This window comes from Peromyscus eremicus, chromosome 19 (assembly GCF_949786415.1).
Source record: "Peromyscus eremicus chromosome 19, PerEre_H2_v1, whole genome shotgun sequence".
Taxonomy (NCBI): Eukaryota; Metazoa; Chordata; class Mammalia; order Rodentia; family Cricetidae; genus Peromyscus; species Peromyscus eremicus.
The window spans coordinates 196,087-217,738 of NC_081435.1; the positions used below are offsets into that span (position 1 = coordinate 196,087).

General features: G+C 41.7%; 1 protein-coding gene across 1 annotated transcript in view; it reads left to right on the top strand.

Annotated features, from left to right (window-relative positions):
- The first annotated feature begins 4,841 nt into the window (after positions 1–4,841).
- Colec12 (collectin subfamily member 12) overlaps positions 4,842–21,652 on the top strand; it is a 170,541-nt gene continuing 153,730 nt past the window's right edge. The window contains exon 1 of the mRNA XM_059246492.1: positions 4,842–4,911. Within this exon, the coding sequence (XP_059102475.1) occupies positions 4,905–4,911 (7 nt within the window). The 5' untranslated portion in view covers positions 4,842–4,904. The remainder of the gene's footprint in view (positions 4,912–21,652) is intronic.

The window sequence follows — 21,652 nt, forward strand, 5'->3', positions numbered from 1 at the left end:
AGCACCTTGTAGTTCAAAGCTGATCTGTAGATGATGTTTGTCAGCTTAGTGATGTTATTATTGTCCATATGGAATTGTTGTTGTTGTGGGGCCCCAACTTCTTCCTGGAGACTTCAGTTGATGTTAGGCCTGGCCATGATTTCCTGCAGAAAACTGATAAGAGACTCGAACACAAAGATATATATATATGCAGCTAATTGAAGCCTTTTTTCTAGAATTAATTAGTACTCTATATGACCATTCATATCTTAACAAAGTTGAAAATGTATATATATCTACATATATATTAATCTTGTAAATTTTGATATAAAATTTATACTTTAAGAAAAGTTTAAAAAATCAGAGTAGAATCAAAGAGTTGAGATTAGTAATAGAATAGTCTCTTAATTAATTTGACTTTTCTCCTGTCCCATAGCAGAAGATGGCTCTTTTCTTCTGGCATGATACAGGGAGTTTACATTTTCCTTTTAACAAAATGCTTGAGTTTAAAGAAGGAGAGAGCCGTTCTCCAACTCCAAAGTCAGCTTTAAATTTTATTTGAACTGGGACTATTAGAAGACCAATAGTGTTAAATTTCTTTAGAGAAGAGCAGAAACAAACATTTAGGAAGACTTACAAAAATTTTTTAGATGATATACCCATATGCCTTTTCACTCTGTTTCCTGGGATATATGATTTGTCCCTTTTCTTCAGTTGTCTCATTTGTCCAGTGTTCTTCAGATTCCTTAACCTTCATTCTCCTAAAAGACAAAAACAAAAAATTTTCCCCAAGACTAATTTTGGGGATGTTCCTTTTTGGCAAGTTATTATCTGATTAAATGAAAAGGCATGTGTTACTGGTATAAGTTAGTTTAAATTGAATGTTCATGCTGGTTGATGAACTATCACCTCCTCTAATTAAGAGGTCTCTCTTGTTCAAATACAACCTTTATCAATTTTGATGGTACCCATAGCTTATTTTCTCCTATTGAAACAAAAGCAAAACCTTGTTCCCAATGTAACAAATATCCTGGTTTCCATTCTGAGGTCAGCACATCCTTAAAGTATACAGGCTGATTTAATTCTATAGTTTTTTCTATTATCCAATGTCTCTCTGCAGCTGTTGTTCCTTTCTCATTGGCATTGAGAAAATTCAAAGTTAATAGAGCATTATGCAGTCTATTTCTGGGGGTTTTTGTTACCCCTTTCTGTTTATTTAGCATATTCTTTAGAGTTCTGTTTGATCTTTCTATAACTGCTTGACCTGTAGGATTATGTGATATACCTGTAATATGCTTTATATTGTAATAAGCAAAAAACTGTTTCATTTTAACAGAGACATATGCTGGAGCATTGTCAGTTTTAATTTGTGCAGGTGTGCCCATGATGGCCATAACTTCTAGCAAATGAGTGATTACAGAATCAGCTTTTTCAGAACTCAAAGCAGTTGCCCATTGAAATCCTGAATAAGTATCAATGATATGGTGTACATATTTCAATTTTCCAAATTCTGCAAAGTGAAACACGTCCATCTGCCAGATTTCATTCCTCTGAGTACCCTTTGGGTTACATCCTGCTGGTAATGGCGTTTGATTTTGGAAGGAACAAGTAGGACATTTCTTTACTATTTCTTTGGCTTGTTGCCAGGTTATGGAAAAATCCTTTTTTAAACCTTTACTATTGACATGATGTTTTTTATGAAATTCTGAGGCCTCCAGCACATTTCCTATCAATAGTTTATCAATCTCATCATTGCCTTGTGCTAGAGGGCCTGGCAGACCAGTATGGGATCGAATGTGAGTTATATATAAAGGATGACTCCTTTTCCTGATTGTATCTTGTAATTGAATAAATAGTGAAGTTAATTCTGAACCATCAGGGATAAATTCTGCAGTCTCAATATGTAATACTACTCTTTCAGCATACTGAGAGTCAGTTACTATGTTGAGAGGTTCTGAAAAATCTATTAATACCAACAGAATAGCATACAATTCTGATTTTTGAACTGAATTATAAGGACTTTGAACCACTTTACTTAAATTTTCGGATTTGTAACCTGCCTTTCCTTGTTTGTTGGCATCTGTATAAAATGTATGAACTCCAGATATGGGTTTTTCCTGTACAATTCGAGGCAAAATCCAATCAGCTCTCTTTATAAGATCAATTCTATTGCTTTTGGGATATTTGCTGTTAATTTCTCCCAAAAAATTACTGCAAGCTCTTTGCCAAGGTTCACTTTCTGTCCATAAATTTTCAATATCCTCCTTAGTTAAAGGTATGACAATTTCTGCTGGGTCTATTCCTGCTAATTTACGAAGTCTCAATTTTCCTTTCCAAATCAAGTCAGAGATTTTTTTCCACATAAGTTTTTAATTTTTTATTTGGTTTATTTGGTAAAAATATCCATTCTAATATAATATCTTCCCTTTGCATTAATATTCCTGTAGGAGAATGCCTAGAAGGTAAAATAACCAAAATGCAATCCAGCTTTGGATCAGTACGATCCACGTCCCCTTCATGTACTTTCTTTTCTACCAAGGCCAATTCTTTCTCAGCTTCAGGTGATAATTCTCTTGGACTATTTAAGTCCTTGTCACCTTCTAGGGTTTTGAACAAATTATGCAGTTCATCATTTTTTACCCCAACAATAGTTTGTAGATGAGAAATATCTCCAAATAATCTTTGAAAGTTATTAAGAGTCTGTAGTCGATCTCTCCTAATTTGCACCTTTTGGGGTCTAATTTTTTGTAGCTCTATTTTATATCCTAAATAATTAATAGAATCTCCTCTTTGTATCTTTTCAGGAGCAATTTGTAATCCCCAGCAAGGCAAAATTTTCTTTACTTCTTCAAACATTCTTTCTAAAGTATCTGCATTTGAGTCAGCTAGTAAAATATCATCCATATAATGATAAATTATAGATTTAGAAAATTTTTTACGTATCACTTCCAATGGCTGTTGTACAAAATATTGGCACAGAGTTGGGCTATTCAACATTCCCTGTGGGAGGACCCTCCATTGAAATCTTTTAACCGGTTGAGAATGATTATAAGTAGGCATTGTGAAAGCAAATCTTTCTCTGTCTTTTTCTTGTAAGGGTATTGAAAAGAAACAGTCTTTTAAATCAATAACTATGAGAGGCCATCCTTTTGGTAACAGAGTATGTAAAGGAATTCCAGATTGTAGAGAGCCCATTGGCTGAATTACTTTGTTAATTGCGCTAAGGTCTGTTACCATTCTCCATTTACCAGATTTCTTTTTAATAACAAATACAGGAGAATTCCAAGGGCTGGTTGATTCTTCAATATGCTGAGCATTTAACTGTTCTTCTACCAGCTCTTCCAAGGCCTGGAGTTTCTCTGTTGTTAAAGGCCATTGCTGAACCCATATAGGCTTGTCTGTTAACCATTTTAAAGGTAGAGCTGTTGGTGTCTTTGGAAGATCATCAGTTGTTGTGCCCTGTTCTTGTATAATATGGATGGCTGGTGACCACTCATTAGAGTAATATCTTCTAATATTTCTCTCAGAAACATATGCTAGTTTATGATTTGTTTCTGAGATTGGAGGGATATTAATCTGAGTATTCCATTGTTGCAACAAGTCTCGACCCCACAGGTTCATAGCTATGTTAGCCACATATGGTTTTAATTTTCCTCTCTGTCCTTCTGGACCTATATATTCGAGCCATCTTGCACTCTGTTTCACCTGAGATAATGTCCCAATTCCTAACAGTTGAACGTTTACCTCCTGAAGAGGCCAAGTTGGATGCCAAAATTCTGGTGCAATTATGGTAACGTCCGCACCTGTGTCTACCAGACCAGACTACAAAACACCATTTATTTTTATTGAACCTGCCTCTTCCTCCCAGGCTGGCCTCGAACTCATGATCCTCCTGCCTCAGCCTCCTTCAGCAAATACTACCGGCATGCGCCACCACAACCGGCTTTTGCTATGGCTCTAATAGCTCTGACCCCCAGGCAACTTTATTTATTAACATACAATTAAAATCACATTTCAGTACAAATAAAATACCACCATAAATTACAGTGTGTCATTTGAATGTCTGAGGATAGTTCCTCTGCCCCTCCCTCCCCACACACTAGGAGTTTATGTTCTTAGGTAATAAGGCGATTGTTAAAGGAACTTAGAAGTCTCTCATTCTAGGCCTCTTTTCGTGGTGTTAAAACAGGAATCACCTGATAGTTGGGCGTGGGGACGTGGTAGGGTAACTTTTCCAGAAAAAAAGGTGTTGTTTTTAGAAAAATTAAACAAATAAAAATAATCTGGAAGAGCCCAAAGTTTTAAAGTTGTAATCCTGTCCCGAGTTCATTAGGGACAGTGTCTGTCTGATAGTGATCTGGGGCTCTTAGTGAGACGTGCTGCGATACTTTGCAGCCAACACCAAAGTACACAGGTGCTTGCAAACTTGAACTTCTAGGACCTCCACGCCCCCAGAGCTGTTTAACAAAAGGATAGCCTTTCCCTGCCACCACTATGGCCTCATTGCTCCCCAACTTTCCGCTCAACAGACGGTCTACATTCCAGTAACAAGCCTAGCAAATAGCGTCTTCCATACACCTCGAGGGTGAAGTGCGGGCCTCCCGGGAAAGGGGCTGTCCCCGTTTTTCTCCGGGATGCAGTTCTGGCTTGAGGAACTGCCAGGGCACGGGGCAGTCCCCTAGGGCTGGGAGCGCAGCCGAGGGCGGGGCAGAGGTTGCGGAGGAGCGTGGGCGCGGCCGGCCGGGCGGCCAGGGGGAGGGGCGCAAGGGGGAGGGCGCCTCCCGCCCCGGGTGAGCGGCTCACGGCGGCCCAGCGGCGGCAGAGTGAGGAGCTGGGCGCAAGGGCTGGAGCACGGACGGCTGCCATGGGCGTGCAGTGAGCGAAGTTGGTGCCACTTCTCCGGGCGGCGCGTGTCCTCGGTCACCATGAAAGGTAGGGAGGCCGAGGGCTTCGGGGCTCGGGGGAGGTCCCCCGAGGTGCACTTCGGGGGTGGGGGGGTGGGGGCGAGCGCCCTGGTTGCGCGCGGACTCCGGGGGCGCTGTGCGGCATAACCAGAGCCCTTGAGGCTGGGGTTGGGACTCGCTGAGGCGCTCTCCTCCACATCGGTCTCCACAGAGTCGTTTGGAAGTCCCAAGTCGTTGTTTACGGATTTCAGTTTCCAGCTTTGTAATTGAAAAAACATGCGGAGGAGAGCTAGGCATCATCATTCCTCCGGGTGGGTTGGCCGCGCTTGCCACTCTCCCGGTGACTCTTCCGAGGTCCCAGCAGTCGCAGTGCCACAGGCAGGCTGTTTTCCCGGGAGTCGGGATGTCCACCGTGCGCGCGCCGCGCATCTGGCAATGATTAGGTGCCCGCGGAGTTCAGCTGGCTCGGAAAGTGCGTTTGGCATCTTTCTCCATCGGATCCACGGACTGGAAAATAACTGTTCCCAGTTACGCGTCCCTTCCCTGCGCCCGCCCTAGGGATAGTTGTCCCCACGTGTGCCCAGCGGGTGCCACAAATCTTGCGGGTATTGGTCCCTAGGTGGTATCCTCTAGGGGCGAGTTTATGGATGTGTCAGATGTTTTCTTGCCTTTAAAAGAATCTGGAGAGGACGGCCTTGGGGGGCAGCCTTCAGTGCACTGGAAACATGTGGATTTGTCAACAAAACCGTGATTTATGTGGGAGATAAATAATTACAGTCTGGCCATCCTAGGGAGTCGTTAAAGAATGGGCGGGCGTGGTGTTTACGCAAGGCTGGAGTTCCGGGTTTGGGACTGGGGTAACACTTTTCTTTCCCAGCGTGGTCTTGGGCTGGGTGTGAAATGCCTTCCGAGTTTCCAGCTTCTCCAGGCCGCGCGCGGTGCTATCGATTGCTTTAGCTGAGGGGGGCGCTCCGGGAACCCCAGGAGCTTGGAAAGTAACTTCGCTCCGGAATGTTTCTCTGAAATGCAGTTGGTGATGAACTACATGGAGATCCGGTCCTGTGAATTCAATCGCCTTCACTTGAGGGGACCCGGGACTCCCGCAAGGAACCAGACTGTATTCCAGGTGCTAAGAGACTTGTCCCAAGAATAGCATACTCAGAGCAGGCTACAGCTTTCTGCCTCGAGAACTTGAAAATACTATGAACGTGCTTTCTCGTTCCGCCTCCATGTTTTTCTCGCCTTATTTACAACTTAGAAAATGTGCATGTTTCTTAGCTAGGGTCCCCCTATCCCCAAAAGCTGGAATTGAAATTAGATCCTCTCCCACTGAATTACATCCGTTACTCCTCCCTGCTTTTTAGTTTAAGACAGGAAGACAGGGTCTCACTAAATTGTTCATGCTGATCTAGAGCCCACAAGGCAGTGAACTTGAGAACCTCCTGCCTCAGCCTCCGAGTAGCTGGGGTTACAGGTGTGCCATATGACTGACTTCCAAGACATTCTTTTTGCCCATTATTAAGTCTAGCAGTTTCTCAACTCTTGGCAAGACAACACCCCCCACCCCCACCCCCCACCCCCACCCCCCACCCCCGGCGCGCTCGGTCTCATCAGTTCCAGCTTGGTGCAGTAATTGCAGTTTGGGTCTTCAGCAGGCTCAGCTCTGGAATGCAAAACACAACTACCGGTTTTAAACGCATTTTGGGTGAGACTTACGACTCACTGGCGACCAGATTGGAAGCCCCAGAGAAGGCATATGTTTTTTTTACCACTTGTGGTCTGAGCCCATTAGCCCCCATCTCTTTCTGACTCTGTTAGGGAGACTGGATCCAGGGACTGGTGAATCCATACATAGGCTAGCCATTTTGCAGGCCTGTTTTGCTTTAATTAATTAGTTAATTAATTAGAGAGGTCTAACTCTATAGCCAAAGCTGACTCCTGATCCTTTTATCTCAGCCTCTCCAGTGCTAAGATAACGGGTGTGTGTGTGCCAGCATACCTAACTTGAAGACCTTATTTACTTAGTAGCAAAGGGTCTTATTATGTAGTCCAGGCTGCTGTGGCTTTTAATCTGCCTCCCTTCACCTCCTGAATTCTGAGGTTACAGGTGCTGTGCCTGAGACACCAGGTCTGCTTAATTTTGACATTTTACTTACTGTATTTTTTTTGGCAATGCTGACGGTTGAACTCAGCCCCCACCCCCACCCCCCACCCCCTAATTATTCTGACACTTAGCCATAAGTAATTAACCTAATAATAGGATCCTTGGAATCCTGATTATGCCATATGGTTAATTAGTTTAACTTCATTGGAATTTGATTTTTCTACTCCAGAGGTTGAGGCATGAGGATTGATATTCATTCCAGTGAGTACTTTGCTCATCAGGACTACCGTTTTTTTTCCTTAAATTTTCCTAAGTGATGAAAGTAGTAGAACTGTTGAATGCCTGCACTGTGATCAGTCTTCTCTAGTCACAGCTTCTACATCTGAAGACTCAACTGAGGATTGAAAATAAATGAAAAAAATCGTGTCTGTGTTGAACATGTACACACTTTTTATCTTCGTTGTTCCCTAAATTACACAGTGTAGCAAGTATGTACAAAATATTGATTTTTTTAAATTTATTTTTTTATTCTTATGTGCATTGGTGTTTGCCTGCATGTATGTCTATGTGATGGTGTTAGATCTTGGAGTTACAGACAGTTGTTAGCTGCCATGTGGATGCTGGGAATTGAACCCTAGTCCTCTGGAAGAGCAGTCAGTGCTCTTAACTGCTGAGCCATCTCTCCAGCCCTACAAAATACTGATCTTGTATTAGGCGTTGTAAGTCATTTAAAGTTAGTTTAAAGCATATGGCGGGGAGGATGTATATTAGTTATAGACAGTACTGTGCCTGTTTTGGGTTTTTTGTTGTTGTTTATTTGTTTTTGTTTTTTGTTTGTTTTGAGACAGGATCTCACTGTAGCCCAAGTTGGCCTCATACTCAAAATGATTCTCCCGCCTCAGCATTGAGAATGATAGGATTAAAGGTATGTCCCACCATGCCTGGTGTATTATTTATTTATTGTGGTGTTAGGACCTGAATCCAGTACCTCCCACATTTTAAACCTGTCATTGTTTAAACCTGTCATTCAGCCACAACTCTAGCCCGGAACCATTTTGTATGAGGATCATGAACACCCTGTAATTTGGTGCTCTTTGGGGTTTGATTCTTTGGAACCAACCTCTGGCTACTGAGGAACTCATCTTTAGCATCCTTTAGTTAAACAGAAACTCTGGATACTGTCAAAAATCACAGATTTTCTCTTGCTGAATCAAGGCTTTTTAGAAAATTCAGTTTTCTAATTCTGATGCTTAAACCTTGGTCATTATCTCTGCAGTAACCCCATTATGTATGGTCCCAGTCTGCTATGACCCAGAGCGCCACCTATCTGTTGCATTCAGCAAACATCTGTATCTGCTCTTGCCTCCATCCTCGAAGTAAAAGTACCAAAATAATGACATCATTCTGTAGTTCCAGAAGAAAATCTCTTATTCCATGTCTGCCTTCTCCCAAGCTGAATAAAATATAGTTTGTTTTAGTTTATTTCAAATTTCATTTTCAGTTATCTCATGACACCATAAATCTCATGGCTTTGAGTAGTCACATTCTTTAAGGAAGGAATCTGACTCCTTTGGAGTTAGGTGTGTCATTACTAAATCACTTTCCTGGTTCTGAATGTTCAGATATTGGTGAGTTTCAGAGCAGAATCACTGTTGCCTAAGAGACGAGTGAAAACAGCTCGCACCACCTGGGACTGCAGAGGTCCAGACCATGATTCTCATTTGTCAGAGGGAGGCAGTCAAAAGAGTGTTCAGGGGCTGGGATGTAGCCCAGCCAATAAAATTTGCCTAGAATGCACAAAACTCTGGGTTTAATTTCCAGCAAAGCAAAACTGGGCATGTGATGGCTCCCAAAGTAGAGATAGAAGGATGTGACCACCCTAAGCTATGCAGCCTGTTTGAGGCCAGCTTGGACTACTGAAACCCTGTTGCAAAAAAGAAAAAAAAAAAAAAAAAAAAAAGAGTTCAGCGACAAATTTCTGTACTTCGTAAACATTTGTGAGTAACTGCGCACTGGTCAGCAGTCTTGTCTCTGCTACCCTCTGTTTTCTCTCACACCCAGTCAGCTTGCTTTTTCAGTGAATCTTGAAGGTTCTTATACTGAGCGGGATAAGCAAACCAGCTTGTAAGGGTAAACTTCGTGTATTGCAACGCCAGTGACGCTGTTTTCTGCAGGGAAGTGGAAATGCATGGAGGCCTCTTTTCCTTTGCTGGTTTGGGCATCTGAGCTGCCACTCCTTTGCAGGGCTTATTTACAACTTAATTATGCTTTTGACTTTTCATTAGTTTAGGGATACTTGGCATTCTTAAGCCTTGGTTTAATTATTGTTAAGTGTAGATCTTCCCTGTGGTTTACCATACAATTTCCCAAGATTTCCACATTGTTCCCCGCCCTAGGCCCCCAGCCCTTTACCATGGTGTGGCAGGAAAAGCTGCCACATGGTAGCTTTCCAACTGGGCTTTAACTGGGTGTCTAATTTTCTAATAAATGCTTATTCTCATTAAAATATTTCTAAACCTCTGATGCCAGGGTACACAGCCCTTAAAGTATTAGATTTCAGATGGGAAAACAGAGATTCAAATTTAATGATAGCTAAAGTAAGTTTGGGTCATCCCTCTTGAAGGCAAATCTGACACAAGGCTCGGGAGGAAGGGGTGAGGTCCCTGGAGAGGAAGCTGGGAGTGTGCTTCTTCACAAGGCACAATCTGTCTCAGCTTCCAGAGACTTGGTGGTAGCTGTCATGTAGGAGAACAGGAAACAGAGTCTTGGGTTTGAAAATAAATGCCAAGGATGATGCCCTTTCTTATACATTTCTGGTGGGCCATGTAATATCTGCTATCTCTCAATTTTTTGTTTTTGTTTTTTTTTTTTCGTTTTTTGAGACAGAATTTCTTAGCCTTTGGCTGTCCTGGAACTTGCTCTGTAGACCAGGCTGGCCTCAAACTCACATAGATCCACCTGCCTCTGTGCTGGGATTAAAGGCATGGGTCGCCACTTTTTTTTTTTTTTTAAACTAAATAAATAGTTTAAATGAAAACTAACGGGCTTTTATTTTTCCCTTTAGTAATATCTATTGTTTCTTGGACTCTAACCATGCCAGTAATTGTTATTTGTAAATAATTATTCTCATTTATTATTTTCAGATAGCAGACAGGCTCTGAGAGATGGCTGGTTGAGTCCAAGGGCCCCAGGTGGTCAGTAGAAATGAGGATTCATTCAAACTCACCATCTGAATGCAGAATCCACACATCCTCTGTACACCTTTAGCCTAGAAATGCCATGGAAAGTATCCTCTTTGCCTTTCTGTTCCCCCTCTTCCTCTTCTTCTGCCTTTTCTCTCTTTCTTTCTTTCTTTCTTTCTTTCTTTCTTTCTTTCTTTCTTTCTTTCTTTCTTTCGCTCTCTTTTTCTTCCTTCCTTCCTTCCTTTCTTCTTCTTTTTTAAATGTGGCACTGGGCATCAAACCTGGGCTGCACATTTGTTAGCTAGTACTCTATACTCCTTTCTTCCTACTTTTTCTTTTGAGATAGAATCTTACTAAGTTGCTACACCTGTCCTTGTCCTCCTACCTCAGCCTCCCAAGCAGCTGGGAGTATAGGCCTGTGCAGTGCCAACACACCCAGCTCAAAAGGATGGATTTTAATTTTAATTTATTTTAATATTTTCTTTCTTTCTTTATTTTCTTTTTTGGTTTTTCAAGACAGGTGTACCTCTGGCTCTCTTGAAACTTACTCTGTAGACCAATCAGGTTGGCCTTGAACTCACAGAAATCCCGCTGCCTCTTCCTCCCAAGTGCTGGGATTAAAGGCATGCACCACCACTGCCTGGCCTTAACATTCGCTTTATTACATTTATTATTTGTTGTGTGTGTGACCATGTTGGATACCACAATTCTATCTTTAAGAGTAGTGATTAAATATATTTATGATAAATTCTTAGGCTATGAGAGTCTCCAGGACCCCTGAGATCTTAAATGTGGAATTACTCATTTCTGCTTACCCTGGCTTTCAATGCTGTGTAATTAAGAATGTCCCTTAAGCAATCAGCAGAGTTTTTACACAATTTTATATTGGTCAGTTCTTTGCTTCTACTTTATGGATCTTCAAGCATTGAACTCAGGTTGACAGGCTTAGTGGCCTTTACCCACTGAGCTGTCTCAGTGGCCCCTGAAAGGACAGATTTTAAAAGATTTGCAGGAGCTGTGGACATTCTGTATTGCTGACAAAATAGTTTCAAACCACACCATCTACCCAACACTTTCAATCAAGCAGTGATTTGATTTCTACTTAAACAGGTGTCATTTGAAGAGCCCAAACCAATATAGTACCCTGAAAAGACTCTTCTGATTGCTTAAGGGGCATTCTTAATTACACAGCACTGAAGCCAAGGTAAGCAGAAATGAGTAATTCCACATTTAAGATCTTAGGGGTCCTGGAGACTGTCATAGCCCCAGAATTTATCATAAAAATATTTAATCACTACTCTTAAAAATAGAATTGTGGTATTCAACATGGAGGGAAGTTTTAATGAAGCACACTTATTAGAGTTGGTATTTTAAACATGACTCTTATGTTTCCTAAATGGCTTCATATTATAACTAACTCAGTGTCTTAGAAACAGTGCTCTTCACCTTAGAGGTTTGCCATTTGCCATCCTGTATGAAAAGCAATTAGCACTTGGCTCTACCTCAGTATGAGCATTTCTTTGAGCCTTCTTTCCTTAGGACAGTGCTGTTGGGAAACTGGTTGTTTATAAACAATTTATTATTCAAGAGTTAAACCAACCAACTTGAAAGTAGATAATACATGCTTTAAAAGGTTACCAGTTCACAAAATATAATTATGCTGAGTGAACCCAAGAGTTGAACCTGACAATTTTTGTATGGCCACAAGAGTGGAGACTCAGAAATCAGAGTGCCTGATGACCACAGGAAAAATATTTAACCATCTAGGGCCTCAATTTTCTTGTGAAATGAGATCAGTAATGGCTGTCTACCTGAAAGAGCTGTTTTGAAGATGAAGTGTGTCAGTATAAATCAGTTGTTCAGAATAGTATCTAGTGTTCAGAACTCAACTCTTGTAGTCACTGTAATATAAGACTATATTATTATAATCTTCAGGCAGTAATTTAATTCCCAGTTATGAAATATTTATGTTAATTTAATCAAGTGATACAGTTAGGACCTTGAAGGCAAGCCCTCAGTTTTTGCAATTAAAGTAATTTTCAAATTACAAATGTGTGGAAAGTGCCCTGGGGTAGGAGTGAGTTGTCTGTCTGTGGGGAGCTGTGTTTACTGGGCCCTGTCCAGATGCAGTAGCTCTTTCCACTGTCACTCTTGTGGTGGTGTCAGAATTGGCCCTACCCAAAATGCAGGGTCATACAAGGAACTTGTTGTTATAGTATTGGTACAATTTCCCTCCTTGCCAAAATAGTGGTAGAAAATACATTTAATTTACCCAAGAACCAAAGTTTTCCATGGGTCTGATGATGATGACAGAATATATTTTTTAAAGTTTTAAATTTCCTCCCTCCCTCCCTCCTTCCCTCTCTTCCTTCCTTCCTTCCTTCTTTCCTTTGTATGACATGTATGCCATGGCACACATGTGGAAATCAGGGCAACTTGTGGGATTCAGTTTTCTCTTTCTACAGTATGAGTAGAGCTTAGTGAACCCAAGAGTTGAGCCTGACAGTTGTAGAACTCAGACTGTCAGGCTCGGTGATAGGCGCCTTTATCCACTTAGTCGTCTCATTGACCTGATGTCAGAATGTTTTTAAAGACATGTGTCTCAATCCAGTGTCCAGTTTTATCCCTTCTGTCTTTATTACTTTTCTACTGCGGTGACAAAGCACCATGGCAAAGGCAAATGGTAAGCTTTTACTTGGGAGGCAGAGGCAGGTAGAGATCTCTGAGTTCAAGGCCAGGCTGGTCTACAGAGCTAGTGCCAGGACAACCAAGGCTACACAGAGAACCCTTACTTCTAAAAACCAAAAGCAAGCAAACAAACAAAAAACCCCAAAGACAAAAACAAACAAACAAAAAACAAACAAACAAACAAAAACAAAAAACTATCTTGTTTCTATTTATTATTTGTAATGGAGCTACCACGTCTTAACTGGTTTTCAGTTTTTGTTGTTTTTGTACTGAGGAGCTTGCAACATGCTGGGCAAATGCTCTACCACTGAGCTACACTCCTAGTCCCATTTTTTTTTTTTTGCTTGAATACATATTTGGTGTGTATTTTCAGTGCAAGGCACAATAGAAACATCATATACTATGAGTGACACTTATCTCCAAGGAACTTGCAGGCCAGTGGGCAAGATTAAGACAATGCATGAGCAACTGGAATTATGGGTAGCAGGTGGAACATGCTTGAGGTGAGGAATAGGTAGTCAGGTTGGGGACGGGGATATTTTCTTTTGAACTGATTTATTATTTTGGATTCTATTATATTTTAGGTTATTCTACTAGGGTATGTCTCTGTTGGTTGGTTTAGAACTTGACAGGATTTAGAATTATTTATTTATTTATTAAGATTTATTTATTTATTATGTATACAGTGTTCTTCCTGCATGTTTGCCTGCAGGCCAGAAGAGGGCAGTAGATCTCATTACGGATGGTTGTGAGCCACCATGTGGTTGCTGGGAATTGAACTCAGGACCTCTGGAAGAGCAGTCAGTTCTGTTAACCTCTGAGCCATCTCTCCAGCCCCTAGAATTATTTATAAGACACAATTTTGGATGAATTAGTAAGGAAGTTTCCCAAAAGGTTTAACTGACTAGGAAAGACCTACCCTGCATGTCCTAGTACTGTTGCATGGGCTGGGGACATGAACTGAATAAAAAGAAGGATACAGATCTGGGCATAGTAACACACACCTTTAACCCCAGCACTGGAAGGTAGAGGCAGACAGATCTCTGTTAGTTCAAGGCCACTCTGGTTTACTAGTGAGTTCCAGGACAGCCAGGACTACTTAGACCCTGTCTGGACAAAACAAACCAAACCAAAAAAAATAAATAAAAAGGAGAAAGCACGCTGAGTGCCAGACTCCACCCCTTGGTGTTTCCTGCGGGTGTGTGAGCAGCTGCCACACCTGGGGCAGTCCCTGCTGCTGTACCTTCCCACCCTGGTGGACTGTACCCTCAAACCACGACTCAAACAGAACCATTGAAGAAAAATGGCTTAAAAGAGAAACAGAGGGCATAACTGGACCACTGTGAAATCAAATGTGATTTCTAGGCAAAAGGAGATCAAATTCAAAGTTTCCCCAGGTCCTGGTGACACAAGCATTGTGACCCCAATTCCTAGGCTGAGGGAGGAGGATCACAAGTTCAAGACCAACCTGGGCAACTTAGTAAAGGACTGAGCTACATCCCACTGGTAGAGTGGTAATAAGAGGAACTGTGAGCAGTTCCCCCTGCCAAGAGTCTCTTTGGTCATTATTTAGAATATTGCTTTAATATAATTTTAAATAACCTAAACTTTAATTTCAAAACAAAAATAAGTACTTTTAGCAAGCAGTATTCTTTAAAAATATTTTTTTGATAATTTAATACATAAATATTTATACAATTTCCATTTTACCCTTTCAGCTTTTCTCATGTTCTTCTACCCCCATCTCAAATTCATAGCATCTTCTTTAATTATTATTGTTACACACACACACACACACACACACACACACACACACCATACACAATACTCCATGTAGTATTGCTCATATGGAAATATGTTTAGGCCTGGCCACTTGGGATAGCCTAACAGGTGACTCATCCCTGGAGAAATTGATTTTTCGTTTCTCAATAGCCATTGATTGCCTGTAGCTCTTAAACTAGGGATGGGGCCCTGTGAAAATTTTCACATCTATGTCACCTGGTGTTGTCACTGTTCAGGTCTTGTTTAAGCAACCATATTGCTGAGATTTCATGGGCGCAGCTTTCCTGTCATGTCTAGAAAACACTGTCTCACAGCAGACATCCTGGTCCTCTGATCTTGCGCTCTCTCCACCTCCTCTACGGTGATGTTCCTAGTAGATGGATAGGGGCTGTGCTATAGATGTGTTAGCTGGGACCGGGCCCCCATAGTCACTTATTCTCTGTATTTTGACCAGTTGTGGATCTCTATAATCGTACCTATCACCATAAAAAGAAGCTTCTTTGAGGGGTGAGAGCTACACTGACATGTGGGTGTAAGGATAAGTGTTTAGAATATACTTAGAAATTACATTGGTTTAGGAAAATGGCAGTAGTAAGTTCTCCTTCAGGGTCTTTGAACACTCCATCTATAGGTATTTGGTTAGGTTTATAGGACCAGTCATTAATTCCTCTCCTATTGAGAGGACCCCAAGTCCAATTAGTCAACTGTTGGTTACCCCCAAGATAAAAATGCCAGCTTGTCACGATTGGGACTGTCTTACTGGGCCAGTCTTTGTTGTGGATTGTAGGCTGCACAAGGGAGTGGGACAACTGATTGCTTGTCTCTCTTGGATGCTTGTGTAGCACCTTCAGATATTACCCTAGTCAGAAATCCCTAGAGGAACAGAACTTTTAGAATATATATGGGATTTATTAGAATGGCTTATAGGCTGTAAGCTAGCTAGTTCAACAATGGCTGTCTACCACGGGAAGGTCCAAGAATCCAGTAGTTCAGTGCATGAGGCTGGATGTTTCAGCTGGTCTTCAGTATACACCAGAATTCCAAAGAAGTGGGAACTAATGCCAGTGAAAAAATGAACTTGCCAGCAAGAGCAAAAACAAGCAAAGAGAGCAAGCTTCCTTCTTCCATGTCCTTTATATTATAGGTTGCCAGCAGAAAGTATGGCCCAGATTAAAGTAGATCTTCCTACTTCAAAAGATCAATATTAAAAGATCAATTATTAAAAATAATAAAAATTATTAAAAATAGTTAAAAGAAAAAAATCCTCACAGGTATACTCAGCTGCTTGTGTTTTAGTAAATTTCAGATGTAGTCAAGTTGACAACTAAGAATAGCCATCACAGATACTACTGGAGCTAGTCCTCAGGAAGGAAGCTTCCAGGTTAGTTCCAGCTCCATTCTCCCAACTCCTATGTCTGAAGTGTGTGGCGTCTTCAGCAATTGGGTCTTACCTCCAAGTTCTTAGAAGCAACCAAAGGCAGTGGCAGTAACCTGTATCATTTTGGGAGTCTCCTGAACCTACCTGACTAACAACTCAAAGGAAGTTTCCCATGCAAGGCACTGGGGTTCTTGTCAGGTAGCCAATGGCCCCCGAGGGAAAGCATCATCACCCTATGTAGTGTATGTAACTCCCTGCATATATGGATAGATGGATGTATACACACATAAACATGCACATACACAATACAGACATAGGTACACACACATACACACACATATAAACACATACATGTATTTCTAAGCAGAGACTATAGCTCAGAGGTAGAGTATTTGCTCTAGACTCAATCCTCAGCACTGGGGGAAAAGACAGAAGCTAAGTCATGGACAGAAATTTCAGGAAATAGTAATATAGCTTTTCAGTTTGTTTTTGGTGCTAAGAATCAAATCCAAGGCCTTATACATACAAAGCCTGTTTTCTATCACTGAGCCACATCTACAGCTCATATACCTTTGATTAACTGCCTCATTTGTTGTTGAGTTTTTTGGTGGTGGTCGTTTTTTTGTTTGTTTGTTCATTTGGAGGCAGGGTCTCCTATGGTGGTATTTTACTTGTACTGAAATGTGATTTTAATTGTATGTTAATAAATAAAGTTGCCCAGGGGTCAGAGCTATTAGAGCCATAGCAAGAGCGTGGCGGTGGTGGCGCATGCCTTTAATCCCAGCACTTGGTAGACAGAGCTAGGTAGATCTCTGTGTGTAAAAAGATACAGCCAGCATTGGAGACACACGTCTTTAATCTCAATCCCAACCATAGAAGACCTGGAAGTCTTTAACAGACAGGCAGTGACGAGGCATGGGTTTACAATCAATGAGAAGGCAGAACAGAAAGACTATTTAAAGACATACACACAGGAAGTAGGCCCCTTTCGGAGAGCTCTCTTGGCTGAAGCAGGAAGGGTAAGGCTCTTAGCTCTGACCTCTTGGCTTTCTTCTCTATCAGCTCTGTGTTTCTTATTTAATAAGACGGTTGGTTACATCTACAGTCTCCTGTCACCTACGGTGGCCTCTGACTTACTATGTTCCCAAGGATGACCTTGAATGCCCAATCCTCCTACCTCCACCTCCCAAGTTCCTTAACTATTGTCTGCCCTCAGAGCCTACTGATAAATTTTCTTAGCTGCTCAGTTAGCAAATAGGGTCAAGCTGGTGACTGGGTTAGGTATCTAGGAACTTTGGGAGGGGGAAGAAAAATGCAAAGGTTGATGGGGCTTGTAACTGTTGGGACCAGCTAGGTACAAAAGCCATAGGAAGGGGAATGAGTAGTTTGTACTTCTAGTAATGGGACATTCCAGAGGGCAAAAAGCTAGGATGAGGTCCTAAATTACTTAAGTTTCAATTAAGATAAGTAGCCCAATTTAACCTGGTTGTACAGTCCTATAATTCCATCTTCTCAGGAGACTGAGACAAGAGAATCACAAATTCAAGGCCAACCTGGGCTACAGAGTAAGTTCAAGGCCAGCCTGAGTACTAGTAACACCTTGTCTAAAAATAAAAAGCAAAAAGCAGGAGGGGATATAGCTTAGTAGAAGAGCACTTACTTAGCACACACTGGGCTTTGGTTGGATCCCCAGGACCACAAACAGCTGATCTTATGTGCAGCATTATATTCTGTTCTCAGAGCTTTCGCTCACTCCTTTTGTCCTAGGTTGTCTTTGTAATACAGAGCCCACAAAGGTGATACACAAAAGCTGGGTAATCTTTGCAGCCTAACCTCTGAAATCTTGCTTGCTGTTCTCCGAAATCTACTTGTTTTATTTTCTCACTTTCTGTCCCTAGAGGGAGCAGTTTTGCATTCCCACAGACCCCCCTCCCCATAACTATGATGTGTTGCCTTGCTATCCAGGGTCAGTTAAAGACAGCCTAGAACCTATGAAACCTTGAGACCTCTGCAGCTCTGATCAGCTTGGAACTCTACATAGACCAGGCTGGCCTTGCATTTGCAGTGGCTTTTCCTCCTTTCCTTTCTGGGTGTTGGGTACAAGTATATAACCACACATGGCTCACCTTCCTTCTTTTTTGTTTTTAATTTATGTGTTTGTGCATCTGTGTGTGTGTTTGTGCACATGAATGCAGTTCCTAATGAGGCCAGAAGAGGGCATAATATTATCCCACCCTGGAGTTACCAAACTCTGGTCTTCAAAAGCAAATGCTTAACTTTAGCATTTGCTAAATATTAAAGGAGGAAAAAAGGATTCTAGAGTCAACTTTTAAAAACATGGAAGGAGACAAAGTTAAACAACCTCCTGTGTCCCAACCCCAGGCCCCAGCCTTGGGATCTAGCAAGTGCCATTTTCAAACCCCTTTCCCTCACAAAGAAAAAACATGGAAAGACTGATTTAAGACACTTTTGTACAAAGACTTTTCTTGATAATTGCAGTCAGAAGTTATTACAGTACTTTATGGGACTTTTCTTGTCTCATACTATTCTCTTTCAACTTTTGGAGTCGGATGAGATAAACAGATGTTGTAATAATAGTGAATCTTTTTAGGATGAGAGTTAAGACCAGAAGCAGAATGCCCTACTTGAGCAGAAATATGGGTGGGTCTTTTGTTTGCTTTTGTTTCCTCTAGCCCCTCACTGCATCCTGTAGCCTCTCAGTGATTCCTTTGGCCCCTCACTGAATCCTCCACCCCCTCACTGCATCCCGCAAACCCTCAATGGTTCCTTCAGTCCCTGATCACGGGCTTCAGCCCCTCACTCTGTCCTTCAGCTTCTCACCATATTCTTTGGTTCCCTTCAGCCTCCACTGCTTCTGTCAACCCCCTCATGGCTTCCTTTAGCCCCACCCCCACCTCTTCCTTCATCCTCCCACTGCTTCCTTCATTCCCCCCACTGCTTCCTTCATCCCCCCATGGCTTCCTTCAGCCCCCCCACTGCTTCCTTCAGACCTCCACAGCTTCCTTCAAGCCCTTTCTATCTTTCAGTCCCTTACTGCATTCTTTGGCCCTTCACTGTTCCCAGCGTATTAACTTGGAGGAAAACTGAACACTTTGATAACAAAAACTGTGAGAAATTGAGGTTCTCAGGGATATTTCAGGAAAGAGGAGTCTTGCTAAAACAGGACTATTTCCCTGGAGTGGGAAGTATCCGACAAGGAACAGCAGACAGACAGCACAAGTAGACATGAGAAGCCGTGGTGAGGAACAGAAAGGTCCAACTGGAAGACTGAAGCCCTTTACTGTTGGGGTAGGGGCAGTGTTAACCTGTAGTTGTGTTTTCACTGTGATATCTTAGGTCAGATTTCTTTGCTCTACAGTGTCTGAGTGTTGATGCAGAGTGGACCTTGTGCCAGAGGGGCTGCAACTGGCTGTGAGAGCTGTGTGACATCATTACTACATCTTACCTAGTTGACTATGCTCTAGGCATGTGCAGTCAGCTTTTCATGGCCTTACATTCTGCATCGTTGGCGTCAACCAAGGATAGATTAAAATACCAGACAAAAGTTCCATCTGTTTGGAACAGATTCTGACTTCTCTCTTGTCACTTTTCCCTAAACTCTAGGGAAGCAGGGAGGCAGCTATATATATATATATAACATTTGTGTAGTATTAAGTATTAAAGTCATCTAGAGATGATTTGAAGTGTTTAAGGATGTGTGTAGGTTATATGCAAATTCTATAAAATTTTATAGAATAGAGTCATATTTATAGAGACCCACAGAATACCAAGAGACTTTTTATTTTATGATTTATTTTATTTGATGTGTATGAGCGTCTGTCTACATACATGTGTGTATGTATTACCATGTGCATGTCTGGTGCCTGCAAAGACCAGAAGAGAGTTCTAATTCCTTAGAACTGGAGTTGCAGATATTTATGAGCCACCATGTGGGTGCTGAGAACCGAACCAGGGTCTCTTAACTGCTGAACCATCTCTCTTCCCCTGTCCAACTGTCTGTCTGTCTTTATTTTGAGACAGGCTATTGGGTAGTCCAGGCTTTTCCCAAGTTACTAATTTTTCTGCTCCTGCCTCCCAGATGCTGGAATTACAGACATCTATCACTGCATCCAAGTACAACTTTATTGAATAAACAAATTAATGAATGGTTTTCTAAGTAGATAAGGCTTCCTCATTGAGAAGAAACCAGCCTTCAAAGGTTGATATGCAAGATTACTGAGTCAAGATAGTCTTGGTATGGGCTTGATCAACTAACCAGTTATGGCTCAGGGACAAAGACCCTGTACTGTTTGTTGACAGCCTGTGAGGAAAGAACTAAAGTGATAAGCCTTGATGTGGGTAGACTCCTTTGGTTATAAATACCTGGCTCTTAGATTTCAAATAAAATTCCCTAGCCTAGGTAATAAGTGGACATAGTAACATGTTCAAATGCCATCTCACCTAGGTATCTATAAACACATCATAGCAAAATATTCCTCTGAGTTGACTCAGTGTGTTTGAATTGAGCTATATCTCAGTTCCCAGGAATTCAGCAGTACTCAGATACATCCTGGTTGTGTCCTGCTGGGGTTGAAGAAGGTTGTCATAGGAACTTTGTCTCTTCCCTCATGAGATACCTTGAAAGCCAGTCACCATCTTGAATGAAGGACGCTGACTTATTTAGTAAGCTGGGCACTGCAGCCTCTGCTGGATCAGTGCCTTGAGCTGAGCTGCCCATAGAAAATGTTCAATGTGAGGTAATAATGTTGGCCAACTCAAGAACAAAGAGCCCCAGCTTCAGATTATTGGACTTGATAATGGTGAAAAAGAGATACGTATTCAACAGAAGCTATACTTTAAATTTATTTATTCATTTTGTGTGTACCTGCATATAGGTGTGTGTGTGTGTGTGTGTGTGTGTGTGTGTGTGTGTGTGTGTGTGTTTGGAAGCTAGAGGTCACCATGAGTGTTGTTCCTTGGCTTCTTTCTACCTTTTTGTGTGATGTCTGTCTCTATGCTGGAGCAAATTGAGTAGGTTAGGGTAGCTGGCCAGTGAGCTCCTATCTCTTCTTCAGTAGTACTGGGATTGGGGTTCCAATTATGTGTCCCCACACCTGGCTTTTTTTTGGGGAGGGGAGCTTTTTGAGACAGGATTTCTCTGTGTAGTTTTGGTGCCTGTCCTGGATCTCGCTCTATAGACCAGGCTGGCCTTAAACTCACAGAGATCTGCCTGGCTCTGCTTTTTTAAAATGTGAGTTCTGGGTGTTGAACTTAGATCTTCATGCTTAGGCAAGCATTTGACCAACTGAGCTATCTCTCCAGCCCCAGAAACTGCATTCTAATTTTGACTTTGTTTTTTTTTTTCCCTAAGAAAATGATATGCAGTACAGTCCTTTTGGTGATGCTGGGCATCACCATTAGCCCTATCATCACAAGGAAAACAGTCAATACAGTGTGCTGAATTATAGGACTTGTAAACCACCAGTGTAGGTACTGGAAATTAAGCTTGGTCTTTGGTCTTTTATAAGAGCACTAAGTGCTCTTAACTGCTGAGCCATTTCTTAGCTGCCTACTGTATTTTGAAACTATGATGTTGGGTTGTTTCCTCTTGACTATATCCAGCATAGGATATCTT